General features: G+C 34.1%; 3 protein-coding genes across 4 annotated transcripts; 2 read left to right on the top strand and 1 right to left on the bottom strand.

Annotated features, from left to right (window-relative positions):
* The first annotated feature begins 465 nt into the window (after window positions 1–465).
* On the top strand, window positions 466–3,313 carry LOC120769318 (rhodanese domain-containing protein CG4456). Its single transcript, XM_040096270.1, has 3 exons — window positions 466–850; window positions 2,741–2,900; window positions 2,970–3,313. Exons 1-3 carry the CDS (start codon window positions 724–726, stop codon window positions 3,031–3,033), a joined length of 351 nt encoding a protein of 116 aa, XP_039952204.1. The 5' UTR covers window positions 466–723; the 3' UTR covers window positions 3,034–3,313.
* LOC120769309 (DNA polymerase theta) lies at window positions 3,260–11,413 on the bottom strand. 2 transcript variants are annotated; one of them, XM_040096248.1, is made up of 15 exons: window positions 10,255–11,409; window positions 9,330–10,200; window positions 9,015–9,274; window positions 8,828–8,941; window positions 8,490–8,757; window positions 8,148–8,436; window positions 5,570–8,072; window positions 5,251–5,360; window positions 5,073–5,170; window positions 4,824–5,005; window positions 4,458–4,722; window positions 4,270–4,388; window positions 3,961–4,199; window positions 3,784–3,896; window positions 3,260–3,715 (listed from the first exon to the last, which is right to left on the bottom strand). In XM_040096248.1, the coding sequence occupies exons 1-15, from the start codon at window positions 11,350–11,352 to the stop codon at window positions 3,402–3,404; spliced, it is 6,843 nt and encodes a 2,280-aa protein (XP_039952182.1). In that variant the 5' UTR covers window positions 11,353–11,409; the 3' UTR covers window positions 3,260–3,401. The 2 variants fall into 2 exon arrangements, with proteins under 2 accessions (XP_039952182.1, XP_039952191.1); XM_040096257.1 differs by lacking the exons at window positions 3,260–3,715; window positions 3,784–3,896; window positions 3,961–4,199; window positions 4,270–4,388; window positions 4,458–4,722 and having other exon boundaries at window positions 4,913–5,005; window positions 5,256–5,360; window positions 10,255–11,413.
* A 400-nt stretch (window positions 11,414–11,813) lies between these two features.
* Window positions 11,814–12,566, top strand: LOC120782834. The gene is made up of 2 exons (XM_040115356.1): window positions 11,814–12,194; window positions 12,249–12,566. Exons 1-2 carry the CDS (start codon window positions 11,966–11,968, stop codon window positions 12,500–12,502), a joined length of 483 nt encoding a protein of 160 aa, XP_039971290.1. The 5' UTR covers window positions 11,814–11,965; the 3' UTR covers window positions 12,503–12,566.
* The last annotated feature ends 10,418 nt before the right edge of the window (window positions 12,567–22,984 follow it).

Genomic DNA, 22,984 nt, shown 5'->3' with positions numbered 1-22,984 from the left:
TTTCAATTAGGAAGATCCAACTATTTGGGAGCGATGGTTTCTTCATGATTAACGTTTTCAAGATTACCTTCATGATTACCAAGCAAGCAGTTTTTGCATAACCAACATGAGAAGACTCCCTGAGTATTGTGTTAGGAGCATTAATATATTGAAAGTGGAGGTAAAAAGTTGGGTTGTCCGCACCGTTACCGACCAAAAACAGCTGGCAGCAAGACTATTATAATTTTTAATAGCTAACCAAATTTTTTATTTATCGATACGTAGAGGTAGTTTTTACAAAACATATTAAAAGCTCTTTGTAAATTGAAAAAGCTTTGCGCAAAATTTAAATTTTATAAATTTGTCACAATTGGACGTCCCTAACGTTCGAGCTTTGAGCTTTCAACTTTTTTACTAATATACAACCACAAAAGTCACCAACAGAGCAATTTCTTGCACCGATAATTATCAGTGCTAAAAACACCAATAAGTGTCATATCACACAGCCGGTACAAACGAAATTACCACTGACAACGAGCAACACATATCTTATCGGAAACACACCAATTAGAAAAGGCACTAAGCAACAAATTAATCACTAAAAATTTGATTAAATATTTATAAAGACCACAAACAGTAAATTTGGATTTGTTGTTAAATTACTTTTACATTGCACCGCAATTTTTAGTATTTTAACAGCCGGCAAGTAAGCGAAACCGACCAAGTTTTTGATAAATTGTAAGAATGGCTACTGTGACCTATGAAGAAGTCAAAGATGTGCCCAATCAGCCAAACACTTTCGTGATTGATGTGAGAAACAAGGACGAGTTGGCCAGAACTGGTGTGATACCAGGAGCAATTAGTGTACCAAGTAAGTATGTGCATATTTTAAAGGGGTACAGAAATTTTGAAAAGCAACAACTAAGTGAATATGTACATATGTATATATAAAATGTGTACTATATCTTGGTTGCTGAAAGGTGTCACAATCAAGGTGTTGAATTGAATAATTGTAGTTATAGGCCAATAGTTATTTATTTATTATTTTTAGGAATCATATTAATGGATTGAGAGTGAGTCACGTTTACCCTTTAAAGAACTCGCATCTGTTAAAAGTTAAAATTAAAATACCATACTAGGGGTTCTGTTTAATATCGCGCCGGTTAATTTTGGCTCACTGTACCTAAACGAGAGAACCAAATTGAAAATTTTAAACACGCATGTATGCTTAAATTATCGAACTTTATTTTAAAACATATTTTATAAAAATCGGTCCACAAATTCACTTTAAAAAATGCTATGTTTTCCTTCGGCGTTATTGAAAATAAAAATATTATTATAAAACAATGTGCGAAATTGCAAATGGTGAGTAATAATAATAAATAATAAGATATTCTAATATTGAATGAATGAATATATTATTTTTTTTTAGGACACGCTTTGCGTGTCGTATGTCCCGCGAAGAAATATTGCGCGAGGACTATACAAATGACGGGGAAAACTTTGTCATCTGCAACAATACAAGACTGGTATAGTTATTGCCGAGAGGCCGTGGTAATATACCAGTTGGACAACCAATATGAACAAGGAAAAGTTGGTGGTCCGGGAAAAATTGTTCAGATCAACGAGAGTAAATTTGGGCGGCAGAAGTACAAAAAAGGTAATACCATTTCCTTATACAATGAATTTAACTCTAATAAGGTTTTTTTTTTACATTTTAGGCAGGCACGTAGAGGGACACTGGGTTCTTGGGCTGATTGAAGATGGTAGCGAGGACATACGCCTCGAAGTATGTCCTGACAATCTTCGAACGGCGGACATTTTAATTCCATTGATCCAGAAGCACGTTGCTGAAGGAGGCATAGTTCGGACGGACTGCTGGCGGGCATATGACGCATTACCAAATTTTGGGTACGTCCACCAAAAAGTGAATCACAGTGACGACACCAACCCTTTCGTTTCCGAAGATGGTGTTCATACGCAGCGGATTGAGTCGCAATGGCGCGTAGTGAAACGTTTCTTTTACAAAGCCAACTATAATCACACCGCCAACTTCGCCGACGTCATCGTCGAATATATGTATGTGGCGGCGATCTATTCAAAAACAAGAAAAAGATCCCTTTGTGTAATTAATAAATGCAATTAAATATGTATATACATTGCACTGAAACATTTTGGTTTTCTTTATTTTGATTTCTTGTCCATACAAAAATGTTGGCTGGGTTGCATTGGTTTCAGTTTGTGTGGAAAAATGAGCAAAAACACTGATTTTTGGTCATTTTCAAAGGGCTCAACAGGTCTATAGGGGCTCTAGGGGGTCGAGGGGGGATTTATTAAAAAGTTCGATCCTTCCTCTTTCCAATAAGGGGGCCTGATGCATATGTATATCGAATTATTCAGACCAAAATTTATTTTGGAAAAAGGAAAGAAATGTCAGTTGCTTAGAGTCAAGGTCAGTAGCATTCATTTTTACAGCAAACAAAACAACAACTCGTCCATATATTTTACAATGACAACACAAATCTATAAATCATAATTTTTAAGTGAAATTTGAGAATACTTATTAATTCCGAAGTCCCAATTTTGTTTGAAGAAATAGTCTATTGAAGGGTGCTGCAATTAATAAAATTTCTTAGGACCTTGATCTGCCACTTGTAATATATTAACTTTCTGATAAATAATTCTTATAGGTTAAAATATTTTTTGTTGGGAAAAACTAAAGATAAATAAACTAAATTTGCTATTTTTAATCCTTCCGCAGTGCCCGATCTGGAAGCCGCCTTCCAAATGTCTGAAATTGATTTTAAAACTGCATTTAATCGCGACAAGCCGAGCACAGAGACAGTCTTAATATTCTCTTGTCAGGCTGGTGGGCGCGCTAAGCGAGCTTACGACTTGGCGCTGGCAAATGGCTACAAAAAGTAAGTAAACGTTATATACTAGACATTAATATAATAATTAAACTTTGTATTATTTCTAATTGCATTTAGCGCGAAATACTACCCCGGCTCTTGGACTGAGTGGGCTGAAAAGGAGGGTTTGAATAAAGCTTAAGTGGGCGCAAACGTAAATAACAAAATTGAAATGACAATTGAAAATAATATGCTTAGAACGCGTATGTAAAAGAGAAAGTAGCAAAAAAGTTGAAAAAGTTAAAACATATCAAATATGCTTAGTAGTGACATATAATAATCATTGCGTTGCCGCACTATTGCATGCTTACAATCAAAAGCTAATCAAAGCTATAATCGCTATCTATTGCATTTAAAAGTAGTACGAGTAGCATACAATTACTGTAGTGAGTTTATTGAATAAATTACAAGTATATAAATAATTTGTGTGACTTAATGAATGATGTATAAAATTGGCAAATTAACAAGTAACTATTATTTTAAATATCAACAAATTGCGCTGACAAGTTATTACAGCTTAATATCTTGCAGTTCACCCCAGCTCCTGCCCATTTTGAGTTTGACCTTGAGCGGCACACTTAGTTTAACGCAATTCTCCATAGTGAGACTTAAGATTTTAGCCACTTTTTTCGCCTTCTCAGTGGGCAACTCGAATACCAGCTCGTCATGTATGTGCAACACAAAACGCACGGCGTTCGCGCTAGTTATGCCCAATTTGTCGCGGTATTTCTCGATATTCTTCTCCATGCGTAGAATAGCATTCTTTGCTATATCGGCGGCTGAGCCTTGAATCGTCGAATTGATCGCCTGACGTTCAGCGTGTTCTGTAATGCAGTGAAATTTAAAATATATAAGTAAATGTCTTTCGCAGTCAATTAGCTTAGGTATATACTTTTTTGCTGTGGTTCGCCACTGTTTATGTGCTCCAGGTAACGACGACGACCCGTGATGGTTTCAATATAACCATTATTGCGTGCAAATTTTACCACTTTATCGGTATATGCTCTAAAAAATGGTAAAAGAGATTAAAATATGTTTGCTAAACAAAACAAAAATTTCAAGCATTTACCTTATACCCGGATAAGCCAAATGGAATTGCTGCGATAGAGATGTCGCTTCCTGTTCGGTACACTTCAAGGCATCGGCCAAGCTGCGCATGCCCATGCCATAAACTATGCCATAGCAAATCTGCTTGGTGCCATCGCGCAGCTCCGTGGAAACAGCATTTTCTGCCAGCTTGTGCCAGCGCGCTGCTATTGCGTTGAAAATGTCTCGATCGGTGTTCATTACTTTCAACAGCGCTGCGTCCTGTTTGGTAGTAAAATTTTTAATACAAATTGAAAGTGACATTACCAGTTTAAAAAACTTAAGCACGCACCTGTGAGAGATGCGCGAGTATGCGCATTTCAAGCTGACAAAAATCTGCGGAGAGCAAGCAGCGTCCACTTTCCGTTGGGAAAAATGCGCTGCGACAGGATATAATTACATTTTCGCTGCCTTTGAATATAAAATTCGTAATTATTAAATCATATGATTTCGAAAAAGTTCAATTCCGTATATACGAACCTTCCACAGTGACCACAAAATTTTTGGCCACATTTTGTAAGTTTGGCTCAGTCATGGAAATACGTCCAGTCTGTGTATAGGTTATACTCTGACCATGTATTCTGTCATTTTGGACGCATTTCAAAAGTGGTTGTATATTTTTGGATAATGTGGTGCTTATTTTACGATAGGATATGATGGCTTGCGAAATTGGTGAATCGATCTTTTCAAGTATTTGGCGGGAAGTGCTCACGCGACCGCTGGGTTTGCGGTGCAGACCAAGAACCTAAAATTTAAATGCTTGGAATTATTTAAGACTTCAATTTTTTGGCTTAAAGCTTAGAAATATTAATTTCGCCACTAAAATATGCACCCGATGTCCATTACCTTCGCCACCGCACTCGAAGAGCCCAAATTGAATCTGCCACCATGCATTTCGTAGATTTTCAATTCGAGTTTTTTCATCGTTTCCAGCATTTGTTGGTAAATTTTCCGCAAAGCAGCCTCATTCGCTGGAAAACCGATCAATTCCATATTGCAAAGTGAATTCTGCAAAGGCATTTGTAGTTCTAACAAATACCACGTAGTTTTAATGATATTCTTTTATAACAAAATAATTCACCAAGAAAATCTAACCTTTAAAAAATTTATACAATTGACCTGAGCCGATGCGTTCTAGGTTTTCTATTTGTGTTTTCAGTATGTGCACCGTAACGCAAGCTTCCACTGAACACCTGCGGTTAAATTTTTTTTTTTTTAATATTTATGCAAAACTTGGATGAAAAATCAAATAAAAATAAATAAATTTAATTACCTAACCTTAGCTCTAATAGCGCTAACCGTATCCAGGCCGTGACTACTATAACCACGTCCATTGCCACATAAGCCGGTGAGAGCTGTGCATTCCGGCGCAAATTGGTGAGTCTGCAAGAGAAGAAACAATCAAGAAAGGTCCAGGCGTTCATTTTCGAACAAATGTCATCTATTTCAGTAGTTTCGGTAGCAGGACCACAGTAGGTTCACAACAGGTAAAAGTGGTCAAAGACAAATTAAGCACTATTTTGGTAATAATACCGTTCGTTCTACGTTACAACTTATATTTTGATCGATGAGTATAATTAATGTTAGCTTACCATCTGTTGGAAACTCATGAATTTATCCGGCTGCAACAGCCAATTGGCCTCCTTGGGATCCTCCAGGTCTACGTGCAGCTCGCTGAGTTCACCCAAAACACGGTACAATATCTTCAACTGCTCCTTGGCATCCACACAAAGTAGCGTGCATTTACCGGTGGTTAGCAGTGAGGATAAAAATTTGCATTTCATTTCTTTAGTCACATTAGCGCAAGTGCCCTCTGGCTGCATGTTCATATAATAAACTACATTCTCTACAACACAAAAAGCACAACCAGCTAAATATGTATGATCATCGATTTGAAACTCTTTTGCGACCGCCTGTTGCCCCTCATTTTCGCTACCTGCGCGCTGATTTATTAGCAAATTGCCACCTATTAGCGGTTTGCATTTATTCTCCTGCTGTTGCAAGCCAATGCAGAAACCGAAACGTTTAACTGCCGTGAGCTCACGCAGTGCGGCATTGAACAGTCTGAGGTCACCACAGATGTCAACAATCTCAAGACGTTTGAAATTGGTAGAGGCGTCGTCAACTTTGGTACAATTCAAAATATGCGATGCATTCAGTTGCAAAGGATTCTGGAGCAGTGAATTCTCAAGCGATAAATCCGACACTTCTATTGAACTCGAGGGATGCGCATTTGTGGGAGAGGCATCCTTCGTTACATTGATTTTGTGTGCGGCTCTCAAGCGTTGTGTTGTGCGCAGCAGACGTGAGGCATGCACTGAGTGCTTCGCCGGCACGGGTGAATCGATCACAGCTAGTACAATTTGCTGCGATTCGGCAATTTCGTCGTCATTTTCTTTGTTGGCCGTAGTTGTTGAGTTGGTAGGAGCATCATTGTGCTGATTTGCTGCTTCAATTGCAGCATTGATACCAGTATTCAATTCGAAGGAGTCGTCCGCGAGGAAAAGCGATTGATCAAAGTGTTTCTCTGTGCTCGTTGAATTTTCGGTGGCATTACACGGTTGTGGTGGCGGTTTTGTTTCCACAGTATTTATGACATTCGAATTTCGTTGATGATTACGTGGACTACGACGCGGTGCTATGCTTATAACCTGTGTTGCTTGTGGCGATTGCTTCACCGAGTTGGGTTTATTTTTGTTGCTTGTTGTTTGCTTCAAAGTTGTTGGAGTGTGTCTGTTTACATTACTTTTGGTATTTGGTGTTAATATTGCACTATCACTTGTTGCGGGCTTTGAAATCGCTGGATGTTCCTTAGATTTACGTAGCGTATACTTTTTTGTCTCAATATTTACTGCTTTTGGTATTTGTTCGTCTTTCGCTGTTTTGAAGTTAACGTCTGTAGCAGCGATTTTAGCATTTTGTGCAAAATCTTTCGCATATTTTTCATCAATTTTATTTTTATCTACAACTTTATTTGTGTTTTGCAAAATTTTTAATTTCTCGCTCGTTGCTGATATCTTGATGGCAGTGCTAGTAACTGAATTTTCTTTATTACCTTCTGCGTTAATATTTTTTGCAGCAGTTGCAACAACTAAAGTACCATTTTGTCTCTGTGCAGTTATTGTAGCGGAATTTTCTTTTTCTTTTATATTTATACTTTCTGCAGTTGGGGCAACTGCTAATAAGCCATTCTGTTTCTGTGCTGTTATTGTAACGGGTTTTTGTTTCATATTGCATGTTTTATTTGTTGGAGCTGTCAACATTTTTGCGTCATCAGCTTTTTTTTGTTTTTGTTTGCTATTTAAACTGGAATTTTCCCGCAACAGTTCTCGCTGCCTTAACGCAATTAAAGCATTTTTACTCGTTGACGGTTTTTCATTTAATATAGAATGCTGTTTCGCCTCATTCTCCAGTCTTTTCAATTTTGGTGGCGATACTTCAGACTCTTTTCGATGCTCCACACTTTTACGTTTAACGCCATGCTCCTTTTCATTCTCTTCACATGACATGTGTAAACTATCTATTGAACTCCCTTCATTTGTACGTTCTTGCGTCCACTTAATGCCGCCCACACCGATTTCATATTGTACGAAAATGCGCGCTTCTTGTACCAGCAATTTGGCGCCTTCGGCTACTGTCAAACCCACTTTGCCCGTTATGAAAAATTCCCGCGCTTGGTTTCGTTGCAGCGTTTCGTAATCCGCTTCATTATCATGTTGTTTGGCTGAATCAAAGCTCAGCGCGTTATATAAAACCTTTTCGACTTCGAAAATATCAGCGTTTGCAAGATCTACAAGTGTTGTAATGCCAGCGTCGAAAAGTGCACGCGCACGTTTGTGATTCAAATCCGGCAAACGCATCAAATCGATCAAGTCTCTATGTATGCCGAAGAACAGACGCTCCTTAAACTGCGAAACAACCAAGGATAGTGTGGGCCACTGCAATGAGTTGCAAAACGCCGTGACTATACCGGCAAATGTGGACGACATTTGCTGCAGACTTTGTAGCATACCACGCGTGCATTTATATTTAGCGGCCACGGTGTTGATAGGGACTTCATTGACTAGTTCTTGTAGCGCTAATGCGGTGTAAAATCTGAAAACAACACAAATTATCATTAATTGTCCACTTAAGTTATAATATATCCAAATCTCTGGAACTAGTTGCAACCTTTTATGTATCTGCATGAGTTTATAGTCCAATTTCGACTGTCCGCGCATAGCACGCACCAGAAATGACTCCTTAACACCAACTAGTTCACCAACTTTTTTCATAGCTGGTGTCAATTTCTCCCACATATCAAGAAATAGCAACCAATCGAGATCTTGCAGTTGATAGCACACCGAGTAAGGTGTCACCAAATACACAGCATGCAGTTCGGACTCCAGCACAAAGCAACGTCGTGATTTCTGCAGCTCAGCGAACAGTATTAAGCCATCAGTGGGCGGCATCGAGGCAGCTGTAAGTTATTTATGATGTTATTTTTGCTTTAATGAAAACGCTTCCACTTACCCAAACACGCTTGGCCTAAGCGTGTTGCTACATAACTCTCTCTATTTGTTTCGCTATCCACTTGCAGGCGTACAAATTCATATTCTATGAGAAAATCGAGAGCATCTGTTATAAAATGTTCTTCGTCATCTTTGCTTTTATCCTTTCCTTGTTCGCTAAGTTGTTTCTCCGCACTCAAAAGTGTGCAGTTCACGAAGCTCTCAATGTCTTCCTTTGTGATGGCCACACCGGAAGAGATCACTTCCAGCAAGGCGCGTTTAAGGTGAGTCTGTGTATGTGTTAATGTTAATTTGACCAAGTTCAAAACTAATTTTAAATTTTGATTTGAAAAAACTCACACTATTCTCTTGTTCCAGGCAGGAGTAGATTGGCTTCAAATCTGCTTGTATTAGCTCTTGGCCAATACGCGTGTTGGCAGGTGTGCAAATTAATATCGATTCTCCTAAAGTATCCTGTAAGAGAGTTAAACAATATCGATATCTAAAAATTGAGGGACAGACTTCAAATAAATAACATCAATTTTACCTTTCCTGTGCGTCCTGCGCGACCAATCATTTGCCGATACGTGAGTGAGCTCATTTGCCTACCGCCAAACATCGGTGTGCGTATCAATACCCGTCGCGCTGGAAGATTAACTCCGGAGCTGAGTGTGCTGGTTGCAACAATTATCTTTAAAACACAAGACTTAAAACTTGCTTCGATAATATCGCGTTCTTCACTTGTGAGTCCCGCATGATGAAAGGCACAACCAAATGTGATCATTCTTTCGAGCACATTGTCCAGACCTGTAATAAAATAATTATTTACTACTCAACATTTGGAAATAAAATTGTAACATACCAGTCGGTATATCACGCAACTGCTTTTTTACTTCCTCAATTTCGTCACTTTTTATTTGCGCGCGCAATCGCTTACCATAATAGTCGTCTTTACGTATAAGCGTTTGTATGGCGCTTGCCAACTGAGTAGCTAAGTTTTCACACCAATCTTTAGACGGACAAAATACAATTACCGAGCAGCTTTCTAGTAATGTTTCAATACACAAATGTGCTACGTGGTCATTGTCATTCTGTATTTGTGGCAGTGGATATTCCGCGCCCGGTAAGGGTTCGTTGATATCACGCAAAGGACGTAATTTGCTATCGAATATTTTATTTCCGATTTTAATCATCTCCTGCAGTGCGACGGGTCGAAAATCTGTTATATACAACTCTGCGTCTAGCCAACGCTTCAGCAGCTCAACATTAGCTAGTGTGGCGGACATTGTGACTACTTGCAGCTGGAAACCATACTTGCGTGACATATACAATACTTTCGCTATTAGCAGTTCGAGTATATAACCACGCCCTGGATCGGAGATCAAGTGCACTTCATCTACGACCACTGTGCCTATGTCGTCTAGTTTACCTTGCTCCATTAATTTATTTATAATGGAATTGGCTTTCTCTATGGTGCATATGGCAACATGTATGCTATCAAAACCGCCAGGTGGTGTGTAACCGCCGAAGAAACCTTCAACACGGTAGCCGGCTACGGTTAACAAATCTTGTAGATAAAACATTTTCTCACGAACCACAGAAATGAAGGGCAGTATGAAAAGCACCTTTTTGCCACGCTCGAGCACGGTTTTTAAGAGTAAAATCTCACTGACTAAAGATTTACCAGCAGATGTGGGAGCAGAGTAGACGAGATTGCAGTGTTCAAATATAACCTAGAAATGAAAGATACTAATATTTTTGTAAACATACTGTCTATTGGTACAAACCTTTGGATTACTGAGACATTCTATTTGCCAATCAAACATTTTTACCACACCTTTCTTTTCATATTCCTTTAACACACTATGGGGCAAATTCCAGGCACTAATTCGTTTCAGTGTTTCTAAGTCACGCATGTTTTCGTTCGTTTTTTTAACTGTTACGACAGAAGAGTTTGAAAAACTTCTTTGTGGATAAGAAGCATTCAAATCTTTTCTCATTTGTATTGTCTCCAAAACTTCATCAACTTTAGTCACTTCCCTGTGACTAATTTTCAATTCTTTTTCTATTTGCTGTTTTGCTTCAGAACTACCAGCATCAGCGCAGATAAATCTACTTTGGTCCAACTGGCGGGCATCCAATTCATCTATTACATCTGTAGGTTTCTCCTTACATTCAGAAGTATCTGCAAATTCCGACAAAGACATTGGACTATTTGCTGCCATACCAGACTTGTCTTTTTCTTCTTGTATACTTTTCACATTTTCTAAAAGTTCATTTAAATCTTCTGAAAATATAGGCATGTCTAAATCATTATTCACAGCCTGTTCATCTTCAAGAAGCATATCATCTATATCTTCTACAATTTCAGCCTTTTCCTCTTTTATAATTTCAAATGCTGCTTCGATTTGTGAGACACGCAACACGGAATCACTTCCCTCAAAAGCACTTTTTTGCGGTTCACCTTCTATTGAAAATGTGAATCCACTACGAAAAAGGTCAGTGTAATCCTCTGCTTTATTGCTCCCATTTAATGTGTGTTGTTTCTGTAGTGTAGAGTCTGACTTGCTCCGCCGCAGTCGTCTCCGTTCGTTTGCGGACACATTCGCATTTTGGGCAGTTGTTTTACCGTAGTTATTTCGAGATAACTGCCGCTGCGTTCGCGATCTGCTAAACACAGATAAACCAGCTATATTACTATGTTTGGAACGCTGACCATGTTCCGGCGATTCCTGTATCACTTCGGCCACATCTACTTTGTTTTTAATAGTGGGAGCCTCTCGCTGTCCTTCATCTTCTACTTCGTTGTCAATGGCGTGACGCGCCTGGCTGTCTAAATTTAATAAAGTGCTATTACCAATGTCTAGCGATTGAGAAAAGGCCATGCCAAAATATTTTTTAAAAACTTAGCTTAGAAATTGTAGAACTAAAATACAAATTTCAAATACAAACAAATGAACGAATGTAATGAGCGGGTTTAACTGCTTTGCCGACTTTGTTTATATGTTGTTAAGGTGGTGCAGCGACGAAAGATTGCCACGTACCTTTAAATGTTAAATAATATTTCGTAACTCTTTTATAAACAATAGCAATTATAATTTATATAATTTTGTTTTTCATCAAATATCGTTAAAATAAAATAGTATTAACAAACAACTATATAAATTGATTTTTTTAATATTATTAAGTGACCTAGTTGATTTATATGTACATATCTTATAAGAATATATATTATATATAACCCAGATATGCTCAAAATGCATAAAACATGCTCAAAAACAAAAAACAAGAATTTAGGAACTATTATTTTTCACTCAAACGCTAAAAAGTTTTTACACTTCACAAACTTCAATATTTTTTTTATAATTTTTTCATTACATGAAAAATTTCATTTTCACATAAAAGCATAAAAATCTCGACTTTCTCAGCGTCTAACAAAAAATTCACGGTTACTATTTAATTTCACTCAATTAGAAGATTGGTTTATTAAGTTAGGACATGTGCGCATTTAGAAACATAATTATGAAATCGCGACGACTCAAGTATTTGTCGTATCCCCGAGAGCGAATCGACTGGAGCAAGCCAGAATGGAGGTTAACCACAGCATTAAAACGTTACAGGCCAACCAAGCGTATAATTCAGCTGGCGAAGCCGGTTAATCGAGGAATAGGAAAGGTCTACTCAGTCCCGTCAGAAAAGAAACTGAGAAACACGATAAGTTACCAACGTAAGCATATACACATACAAATAAGTATATTTATAAAATAATCATTAATTACAGCTTCACAACGTCTTCTGGAATTGGCGGTCCCGCCAGTGAAACCGCCGGGTAATAGAGATAAACGAAAAAATCCCTATCGCATACCACCGAAAGCATTACGCGCCAAACCCACAGCTCGTCTACTGGAATTAGCAGAGCCAAAGGAGCACGATTACCTTGAGCCCCTTAACCCTTGGTCCATATCAAAATCGGCACTAAGAGCTAAGGCGTCTCAAAGAATCGAAATGCTCTCCAAACCTAAGAAATACAACTAGTAAACCATATAAAATTTCTGTTTCAAATCATTCGTCATTGATCAGAAAAGTCCGAACGGTATGTCGCGTGCTAAATCTTTTTAATATTAAACTTTTGTAATTAAAAATTGTTTAAATTGTTAAAAAAAAAATTTAAGTATGTCGTTTCAATATTGAATGTTGAAGAGAAAAGCAACACTTCCAGAGCTTTTGAGACATTTTCAAAGTCCGTAAGTTGATTACGTCTATATAGACCTTAGAATGCTGTCCAGAAAGATGTTGCTTCTATAATCGACTTAAACGAAGCCTAACAGATAGATTATTTTAAGTTAGAACGTAAGGTTGATCTTATCGATGAATCTCATGTGGACAGTTGTGAGCATTGGTCCCTTATGATACCCAGAGACTCTTAAACATGGATTACCAGATCTTCAGATTTTGTTAAAATGTTGCCAATTTTTATCTTAACTTCGAAAAGTTATTCAAATGAACAATTTTGAACTTACATTCTATATATGTATATATAGACTTATAGACTATATATACTTACATGCTATATTCCAAACTTTGGCTGAATTTTATGTTTCGAGTACTGTCCCTCAACCCTGAGCACCGTTTTCTAGACAAAACAATAATCAGTAGACATGGAATAAAGTCTCTTAGACCTATATTTTATATATATTATAATAGTGCTCAGCAGGTTCCTGGAGTATATCAGAGTGCTGGACCTTTATGAGTACGTGTAATAGAGGGGAGAGTATAATAGACCTTAGATCGCAGCGCAAGCCTCAACTTAATTTCTATGCTGTTTTTCAGAGTGCATCAAGTTGGCGCAGAGAACTTATGACAAGTTAAACAAATTTATGTATAAATCTATAAGGGGCGGAACTCCACCATAATTTTAAAAATTTAAATTTTTCCAAAACCTTAATTTTAAGCATAATTTTTCACTGCGTTGAAAGTGTTCTGAGATGGTCTGGGTTATTCCATATCGATAAGTAGGAAATCAATTCGTCTAGGCCATTCCTTTTCGATAGGGATGTAATTAGCTACCTGTTCTACTTCTTTATTGGCGTAGACCCCGCGACAGTCGTTCTTCCTTTTCACTGTTTGGCGCCAATTGGAGATTTCAAGTGTAGCAAAGTACTTCTCCACCTGGTCCTTTACAACGGAGTGGAGGTCATCTCCTTCCTCTGCTTCCCCCGGTGGATACACTCAGAGCTAGACTGTTTTCATCTATTCCGACGACATGGCCTAGCCAGCTGTCTCTTAATTCACTTAATGTCAATGTCGTCGTATATCTCATCGACTGCGGTATTCGCCGTTGCCAATGCGCAAAGGACCCTAAATCTATCGCAGAACCGTTCTCTCGCAAACTCGTAGAGCCGAATCATCAAATGTTGTCACCGTCCATGCCTCTGTATCATATAGCAGGACGGGGATGTTGTGTGACTTGTAGAATTTTGTTTTTGTTCATTGAGAGAGGACTGCACTTTTCAATTGACTACTCAGTCCGAAGTAGCCGTCATCAAAAAGGGGGTTTTTCATCCGAGGCTATTGTGTTCTTTTCGTTGGTGGTGTTTTTTTAGGTGGCATGTCCCAAACCCAAGATTCGCACCCGCCTCTGTGCAGCAAAAAACGCACGCCATGGACTTGCATTGCTGCTCTCTGAGAGCATTCGTCAACAACTCGGTATAATGGAACTGTGGGACGGCATTTCAAGCTCCTTACGTACAGCTGCAACCGAAACCGTTAGTTTTCGGAAAATGAAAAAGAACAGCTGGTACGACGAGGAGTGCCGTGTTGCAGCGGAGAGAAATATAATCGCGTAAGCGGTGTCTGCGCCAATAAAGAAGAAGAAGAAGTCCCAAACCCAGAGCACTATTCTGGGGAGAGATGGTATGCCTTCTCACTTCTCGTTGTTAAATAAATTGCCTTTTTAATATTTATAAAAAATTTAAAATGATAAACTCAAAATATTAAATTGTTATTTTTTAACATTTATTAAAAACAATAAAAAATAAAATTAGTAATGAAAAAAAAAAATAAAATTCACAATTAATAAAAATAAATTTTATTTTAATGAAAAATAAAATTAAATATTATACATATATACAGTTAATTACAAAACTAAGCATTTCCATTAATAAAAAACACATTTATGTTTTTTTAATATTTTATATTTTTATTTTCAAATAAATGTATCATTACAGTATTAATAAAATACTGAGTATGCTCCAAGTTCACATTATTACAATAGGTAAGTAAATCTGTTTTTGTTCTCCTTGTTGTTGCTATTTTTTTATTTGTTGTTTCACTTGCATTTACATCTGTCTCGCTTTCCATACGCATTTGTTCAATATATCTTGTATTAATTCATATTTTACAATATTTGTCATGCCCAGCGTTAAGGTTTAGGTGTTACCTTGCCTTTTGTTACTTTATACACAATTTTGTTTTGATTTTAAATCTTGTTTTCTTGGTTTTAAATATTCAGCAAAAGTTTATCAGTAATTTTCTTAGTCTCAATAAAAATAAACAATTTAGCTCAAACTGAAGAGGAATGAACAGAAAATCGTGTACCGTTGTGTGTACATATAAATTATGACTATAACGTTATTATTAGTTTTGATATTCATGTAATTTTTCAATAAATATTATAATAATGCTTTTTACATGTTTTTGCTGATTTTTGAATTTTTGCAATTAGCGTTAAGGGTTGCCATGCTTCCGGAAAATTAATAAACTGAAATAAATTTGTTTCTTTTTAATTTTGCTTTTAGTAAACCCACTTGAAATGCAGTCAATTTGTGTACACGTGTCTGTGGTGTGTCTTAGGTTTCTCTATTTAATTAAATTTAAATTTTTTCATTTTTCAAAAAAAAAAAATTTCTTTTAATTTCTTTGAAATATTTTTTTCAAAAGAATTTTCTTTCTTAAAAAACATTTTTTTGATTTTTTTTTCAAAACAAATATTTTTCAAATCCATTTGTTTTGAGTTATTTTCAAAACATTTTTTTTGTTAATATTTTTTTAAAATAAATTTTTTTCCAATTAAAAAACAATTAAACAGTTTTTTTTGTAAATATAATTTGCACTTATATTTTTCAAATTATTTTTATTTTTAGAAAAATTTTTGAAAATATCTTTTATTTCAAAATAAATTTTTTCTTCAAATAATATTTTTTAAATAAAAAATAACTAAACTTTTTTCCGCATAGTTTCACAATATTCAGTAAGCATTTTCCAAAGCTATTTCTATTCTTGTATTAAATTTTTTGTTCGCCTAAACTAGTTACTTAGTTATCGTATACATCATTATGCTCCACCTATTTAATCTTAATTTATTTAAGTGCTTTTAGCATTTGTCAAAAAATTACATACAAAGTTTTGAAACAAGTTTCACGCTTAAATTTCCTAAAGAAACGCAAAAAGTCGGTTTCTCTTTTGCTAGTTTATTTTTGTTTGCTTGTTTGTTTTGATTTTACTTTCACCACTTGAAATTTCCTTTTACCAAAAATGTTCACTTTTTTATTTACAAAATAGTTGATTTCATTTCCTTAAAGATTGTTAGGTTACAGCTTTTGTTAATACATGTTACATCTCTGTGCGCTATTTGAAGGCGTGCCCACCCCCGTCTAGCCGCCGAACAAGTTGAACGAGTACTTCAAGTACCGTTATATATATATGTATTTATAATAACATAGTGCCCACCATTTTACGCCATAATTCCCCACATTATTTAGTTATTGTTTTTATTTACCGTTTTTTTTTTGGATTTTCGCACATTTTGTAAAAAAAATTTCGGATATGGTCAAGTGTCTCTCTAGTTTTCAGTATATATGTATATATTTTTTACTTTAATTTATTTTTAGTTTTTGTTGTTGTTGTTTTAGTTTACTTCTTAAGCTTGTTGTTTCGGTCTAAATAAATCAAAATATTTGAAATTTTGATCCCTGAAGTTGTTGTTGTTGTTTAGATAAGAATTTCCTCTACTTATTGTTAGTGATGGCTGTTGCGCAGTCAGCATTGAATACCGGTTACTCACTGATCTATAAAATTGTATCGCATTTTGTAAGTGGGTTTCTGGCGCACAAATTTTGCGGCACAATCTATCCAAATGGCTAACTGTGTGCTTAGTCTAACATTCGAAAACAATAAAAAATACAGAATCTGACATTTTTCTAAAGAAATCACCAGTAAAAGGTAAGCGTTGCTCAAACTTGCAAAATTAAAAAAAAAAACCTAAATACTTCTTGCAGTTCGCTTTAATCGTTCACCGAAATAGTTGTTCTGACTTTTAACCGTAACTATTGCTTTATAATTATTATTAGTTTGTATTTTTGCCAATAGTTCAATGTGAAAATGGAGCAAACAATGGTAATGTTGGGATCTGTCGCATGGCGGGTCTTTAAAAATGTGTCTTACTCTCGTAGTTGTTACGACCAACTATTAACTCGGTTTGAGAATTACTGTGGTTATAGTAATTTGCTTTCTCAAAACTGTAACCTTCAAGTCGTTTGTCTATGCCTCAGTACCAATTACTTTGCCGGTTGTTTTGCGTACCGATTACTTTGTGATCCGGTTACTTTGCGAACCGATAACTCTGCATGCCAATTACTTTGTATTCCGATTAATTTGCGTACCAATTACTTTACATACAGAATGCTTTGCATACCAGTTACTTTGCATACCGCTAACTTCGTATACCGATTACTTTACATACCGGTTACTTTGCATACCGAATACTTTTCGTACCGGTTACTTTGCATACCGCTAACTTTGCATACCGATTACTTTACATACCGATTACTTTCCGTACCGGTTACTTCGCATACAAAGTATTTTAGACCGTTATTTCAAATAGCTTAATGTTAGTAAACTCTCTTACTCTCTTCACCACACTTTTAATTCTCACCATGCTTAACCCCACACGACCAGTATTCACTTTGGTCTATTGCATTGTATTTGAAATACTTATTTATTGTAATTTTTTTAATTGCTATAATTGTAATTGGTTATTGCTTGTTGTGATTTTGTTTTTTTCGCATATTTTCTGCTTATTTGCATGTGTGTGTGTGCTTTATTCCTTACAATATTCCATTACTATTCTGCAGCCGAAATCTTGCTTTTTATTACATTTGTGTGCAAAATAAAAGCATTTTAAAAGAGTTAAAGTGTATTTGAGAAAATAAATTACAAAAAAAAAGCAATAAACACATTACCTCGTAGCTATTTATAAGTTGAAAAAATGAGTAGTACACAAATTGTTGTTTATTTTGTTTTTTCCTCTGTTTTAACTAAAATTTTTATTTATTAAAATAATATGTATCCATGTGTCTGTGTATTTGTATTATATATTGGTATTTGTATATTTAAACAATTAAAAGTATAAAGTATCAATGTAGCATATGTATACGTATTTATGTATGTAGCATATATATGTATATATATATTGTTTTTGTATTTAAGCATGTATGTACGTACGTTATACATATGTAAATATAAAATAACGAAAAAGATAGTTGTGTAAACAAATCAATCATATTAAAACCATAAAATTACATTATATATTAATTATAAAAATAGTAAATATTTATATATATGTATATATGTATGTATATATGTAAAAACAAACATCCACATAGCGCTATTTATATATGTAAACTATGCATGTAATTAGACACGTAAAAATCTAAGGCAATCTAAACAAGTTATATCGTTTATAAAAGTGATTCTGCTCGCTTGCTGTCTCCCTAGCAATCATTTTCAAACTGAACGTTTTTTTGTTTATTTTTTGTAAATATAACTTTATTTTACATATATAATTGTTTTACTATTAATTTTAATTTTTGTTTTACGCATGTAAGGTTTGATATTTTTGTTGCTACTATTTCTAAATTGAATTTTTGTTTCACTTTTTTTTAGATTTTTATTTTTGTTGCAACACTTGAAAAAAGAATTAAACTAGGCATTAATTAAAAATAGAACGCTACTAATTCGATTACCAATACGATTTTTTACTTTAAATAAACTTAAATTTAAATGCACAATATATATATTTTTTAATTTTACATTATTTTTACATTGACATTTCATATATTACGTGTTGTGTTGTTTATAAAGAGAACGAAAGGGAAAACGACACTTCGAAAATATGTGAACCCGTTTAATTAAAATTTTTGAGTTTGCTTTTGCAGACAATTATTTTCTTTGTTTCATTCACGGCAAATAATATTAGATTTCTTATAATAATTTTAAATTTTATTTTAAAAATATTAATTTCCATTTTAAATAATTTTAATATTTATTTTAAAATATTAAATTTATTAAGAGGTTAAAATAAAATTTTTACCACATAAACATTTTAAGTTTCACATAACAAAGTGTAAACCCTGCATAATGGAATGCTGCTGTCATTTTGTGTGTGCCGTTAGCGGCCGAGTTATTGAAACTGCGAGTTAACTGAATTTTTCCAATTGTGTTGCCGTAAATTCAACGTATTTTTTCATATTTTAATAAAGTGTTCAAAATATATATTCTATATATGCACAAAATAAATAAGTAAGTTTCACGTCATGAATTTTTAGTGACTATTTAGGCGTAGTTCATTTTCAAGTTTTGTTTTTGTACATTCTATGTGAAAATTCTGCATTGTTGTGTATTTGTAATGTCCAGTTTTGCCACCCAAAGTGAATTTTAAATATTGTACTTGCGTTAGTGTTGTGTAGTTTGCGTTGAAATACAACTTTCAGCATATTTTATTTATAACAACTTTATAAACAATAAAATTACCAACACTCGTGAGTAAAAAAATTTATGCAAAGTAATAATTTATTAATTACAATAATAAAATGTTATATTTTATTAGCTATTTTTAAGAATTTTGTAACAATTGCTTGTGTATAAAATGTGTGGAATAACTTCATGAAAATATTAAATTGTTTTAAACTCAAAAATCGCATAAAAATAAATTGAAAATTTAAGCAATAATGCTGTGCAATTAAATTTATTATTTATGGAAGTGCAAAATATACATATATTGTTTTAGAATTCAAAATATTTTTAAATAAAAACCAACTAATTTGGTTTTAGGGTAATAATTAAATATGAAATTTGTTTTTTGTTAAAAAAAAAAATTAATTTCGTTATTTTTATATTAGAATAATAATTAGATATGACTTTTTTATGTAATTGTGGCACAAACTGTAATAATTTTTGACAAAAAAATTAAATTTCGTAATTTTTAAATAATTAAATAATAACAAACAAAATAAAAAAATAATCACTTCAAATTGTAAAAAAAGTATTAAATTTTGTGATTTTCTATTGACTTCTTGGAATTTCGACTATTTTTTCTGTCGCATGGCTGTTGTCGTTGGTTGATTTATGGTTTATTGTTTGTGGTTGGAGCCTTATTACTATTGCTATTGCTATTGTAGTTGTAATTGTAATTGTAATTGTAATTGTGAGATTTATTTGAAAACTATTGTATTGTTTATGCATTAAAATTGTTAGATACTATTGTAATTTGTATGTGATATTTAGTTTTTATTTCGAATACATTTCAATTACTTTACTGTAAGTTCATAGTTAGGTGAAAAATAATACAGTTTCACATTGAGTAATTTCACAAATATTATTTCATAATAATGATAGTTACAGCTTTCAACATAAACATAGGTGTAAGGAAACAAATTGCGCAAGCGCATTGTAACAAACATAACAAAAATGAACATTACTACACTAGTTAATTATGGAGTAGTCATCAAAAATATATGTACGAGTTTGTAAGCAATTTAACATAACGATTAAAACAGTTAAATGGAAAGTGAAAAGTACTAATTTTATTATTTTAAACGAAATATGCAACTTGTCGGTTGCAATTGACGCAAAATAAAATAAAAACAGTCGACAACTCGATGAGAATATAAAACACATACATACATATGTTATTTTATTTCGTTTATACATATGTGTTTATGCATTGCGCGCACGTTTTGGCGCGCTTTTTACGTTTAAATGTAGGTCTTAATAAAATATTGTATTTTAAGTGTTAAGTACAAGTTGCTATTCATTATTATGTTTACGGCATATTATTGATATTGTTGTTGTAGTTTGTAAGTAATTGTTGTGGCTGTTCTTGATTTTTCTTGTTTTCAATTATTTCTGGCTTATTTGAAACTGCTTTAATTACTGGGCTATTGTAGGCTGGTATTTCGGGCTATTGCTGTTGGTTTTTAATGTTGTTGTTGTTGTTGTGAACATTTAAAGACTGATCTATTAATTATATTGTTTCATTTATTTCATTTCGTTATTTTATGCGTTAATTAGTTGTATTTTCTGCTGTTTGGTTGACTATTGTATAACTATGGTAAGCAAATATCTATTGTAAGTATTGTTGGGTATTTTGTGGACAAATCTACACATACGTTTATTGTACGCGTAGTTTAATGTTTTACAAGTTAGTAAAATGCTAATGATAGCTTAAAATGCGATTGCTTGCTGCTAAGCAAAAATTTATCTATTTAATTGCAAATAATTAATTCCATTTTAATTTAATTTTTGCAGTTTACGTTAAACGGCCTGAAGGAAGTCGCTGCCTAACAGCGTTTGCACTGCATTAACTACCGCGTACGGTAATGGCTGCACTTGACTAAGATGGCAACTTGGCAAACAAATCGGTAGCAGTTATCATTAAGTTCGGTTCGTGTTCGCGTTTCGTTTGTGTTTAGTGTGGAAAAAATAGTTAAATTAATAGTAAATTCGTTGAGAAAATGGCCAAAAGTTGTGCAATACAATGCCGAGATTAGCAAAATACATGTGTGCTCAAAATATGTTGAAGTGCAAAGATTATAAGTGTTTGCCGGCAGCTTATAAGCAGCGCATTGTGGTAGCGGCTGGTTTGTGTGATATTTGTTGTTTTTGCTTGCAGTCATATTTTTTTGCTTGCACATCGGTACCATTATGCTATGTGTCACATTTTTGGTACTTTAATACAATAATTTCTGTAGAATTTCACTGAAATCAAAAATCTTATTAGGTGATGCTCAAAATGGCGTTACTCCTGTCAATTCTGTTTGTGCTTATATTCGGTACATCAAAACGAACTGTATTAACAGTATTCTTTTTTACTCTGTAATTCATACAAAGTCAAAGCAGTTTCCTTCGAAGGCAGTTCCGATTTATCGGTGTGTTTACTTAAAATAACCGATCGCGATTTTTGGAAAATTTGTAAAAATTTAAAAGTAAAGTGTCAGTTCGGGAAAATCATAATTAAATAAAAAATGGTACAACAGATTAAAGCGTAAGTTTCGGTTAGTCGGTGTTTTCGCGGTTTTAAAAAAAAAAGTTATAAAAATTCAAAGCGCGGTGTTAGCTTCGGAAAATCGTCACGTTGCCGTGAAGTAATCAGACATAATTAAAAAGTGATACAAATATAAAGTGACGTGTTCGTTTTGGTCAATTCGTGTCTTGGCAAAATATGCAAAGTAAAGTTTCGGTCAATGATTGCATATGCGTAAAGTAATAAAGTATGCTGTCGTAATTATTTGATATGCAAAATAAGAATAAAAAGTGGTAATAAAGCAAAGTTAAAAAAAAGAAAATTAAAAAATGTAAGTGAAGAAATAAAAAAAAGTAACTATATGGCAAAAAATATGATAAAGGCCGTGTACAGAAAATATAATTTAATAAATTTAGGCTACTCAAAAGTTTGAAAAGTGCTGACGATTAAAAAATCAAAAGTCGAATAGAATTAAAAATATATATTTTAAATGAAAAGTTTGTAAAATTATTTGAATTCGAAATGTCAACAACAAAAACGTGTTCATGCGCGAGATATTCGTCTGTGGTCGCTGGTACGTACACGTATGTATATCCGGTAAGTAATGACCAACTGCTTGCACCGCTTTGCCAACCGTGCACGCATCTGCATGCATACTACTTTATCACTCCTGCCATTTGCTACTACAATCGCATTTTAATACCATCAACACATTTTAATACTATCTTGTTTAAAAAATTTACAATATTTATGGTTATTGCCAATCCCTTTTACTGCTATTGTTGGTTTTTTTATTATTACTGTAGTCAATATTATTGACTTACACTGCATATTTTGGTTTTTTTCGACTATTTCAATACAATATTTAAAAATAAAAACAATCGACTGTCGGCTGTATTTATATTAATTTCTTTGATTTGCAATCAATTATTTCTTATATAACATATTCAGTGTTGTTGTTATATGTTTTTGTGCGTGTGGAGAGGGAAGATTACTATTGTGGGTTTTGTTTTGTTGCTTATTTCTGTAAATAACCAATAGTTTTTCGGCTATTTTGCGATTTTTCCAATATATTTATATATGCCTGCATATAATACAATGTACATATATACTGTGTAGATGGATATATATACAATACACAAAGCATTGCTATATATATTTGGGCTATTGCTCTTTTTCACTTATATGATTTGTTTTGTTTGGAAAATAAGCTGTGT

This window comes from Bactrocera tryoni, chromosome 1, assembly GCF_016617805.1.
Source record: "Bactrocera tryoni isolate S06 chromosome 1, CSIRO_BtryS06_freeze2, whole genome shotgun sequence".
Classification (NCBI taxonomy): Eukaryota; Metazoa; Arthropoda; class Insecta; order Diptera; family Tephritidae; genus Bactrocera; species Bactrocera tryoni.
The sequence above is the reverse complement of the archived record's forward strand: the minus strand, read 5'-3'. Positions and strand labels throughout refer to the sequence as shown.

Excerpts from the sequence above, each read along its gene's own strand:
- LOC120782834 (XM_040115356.1), top strand. The coding sequence starts at position 11,966 with ATGTGCGCATTTAGAAACATAATTATGAAATCGCGACGACTCAAGTAT. Across the intron at positions 12,195-12,248 it reads AAACACGATAAGTTACCAAC|CTTCACAACGTCTTCTGGAA; the intron begins GTAAGCATATAC and ends CATTAATTACAG.
- LOC120769318 (XM_040096270.1), top strand. The coding sequence starts at position 724 with ATGGCTACTGTGACCTATGAAGAAGTCAAAGATGTGCCCAATCAGCCA. Across the intron at positions 851-2,740 it reads AGGAGCAATTAGTGTACCAA|TGCCCGATCTGGAAGCCGCC; the intron begins GTAAGTATGTGC and ends ATCCTTCCGCAG. Across the intron at positions 2,901-2,969 it reads CTGGCAAATGGCTACAAAAA|CGCGAAATACTACCCCGGCT; the intron begins GTAAGTAAACGT and ends AATTGCATTTAG.
- LOC120769309 (XM_040096248.1), bottom strand. The coding sequence starts at position 11,352 with ATGGCCTTTTCTCAATCGCTAGACATTGGTAATAGCACTTTATTAAAT. Across the intron at positions 8,942-9,014 it reads GCGCAGGACGCACAGGAAAG|GATACTTTAGGAGAATCGAT; the intron begins GTAAAATTGATG and ends ACTCTCTTACAG. Across the intron at positions 8,437-8,489 it reads CTTAGGCCAAGCGTGTTTGG|CTGCCTCGATGCCGCCCACT; the intron begins GTAAGTGGAAGC and ends AATAACTTACAG.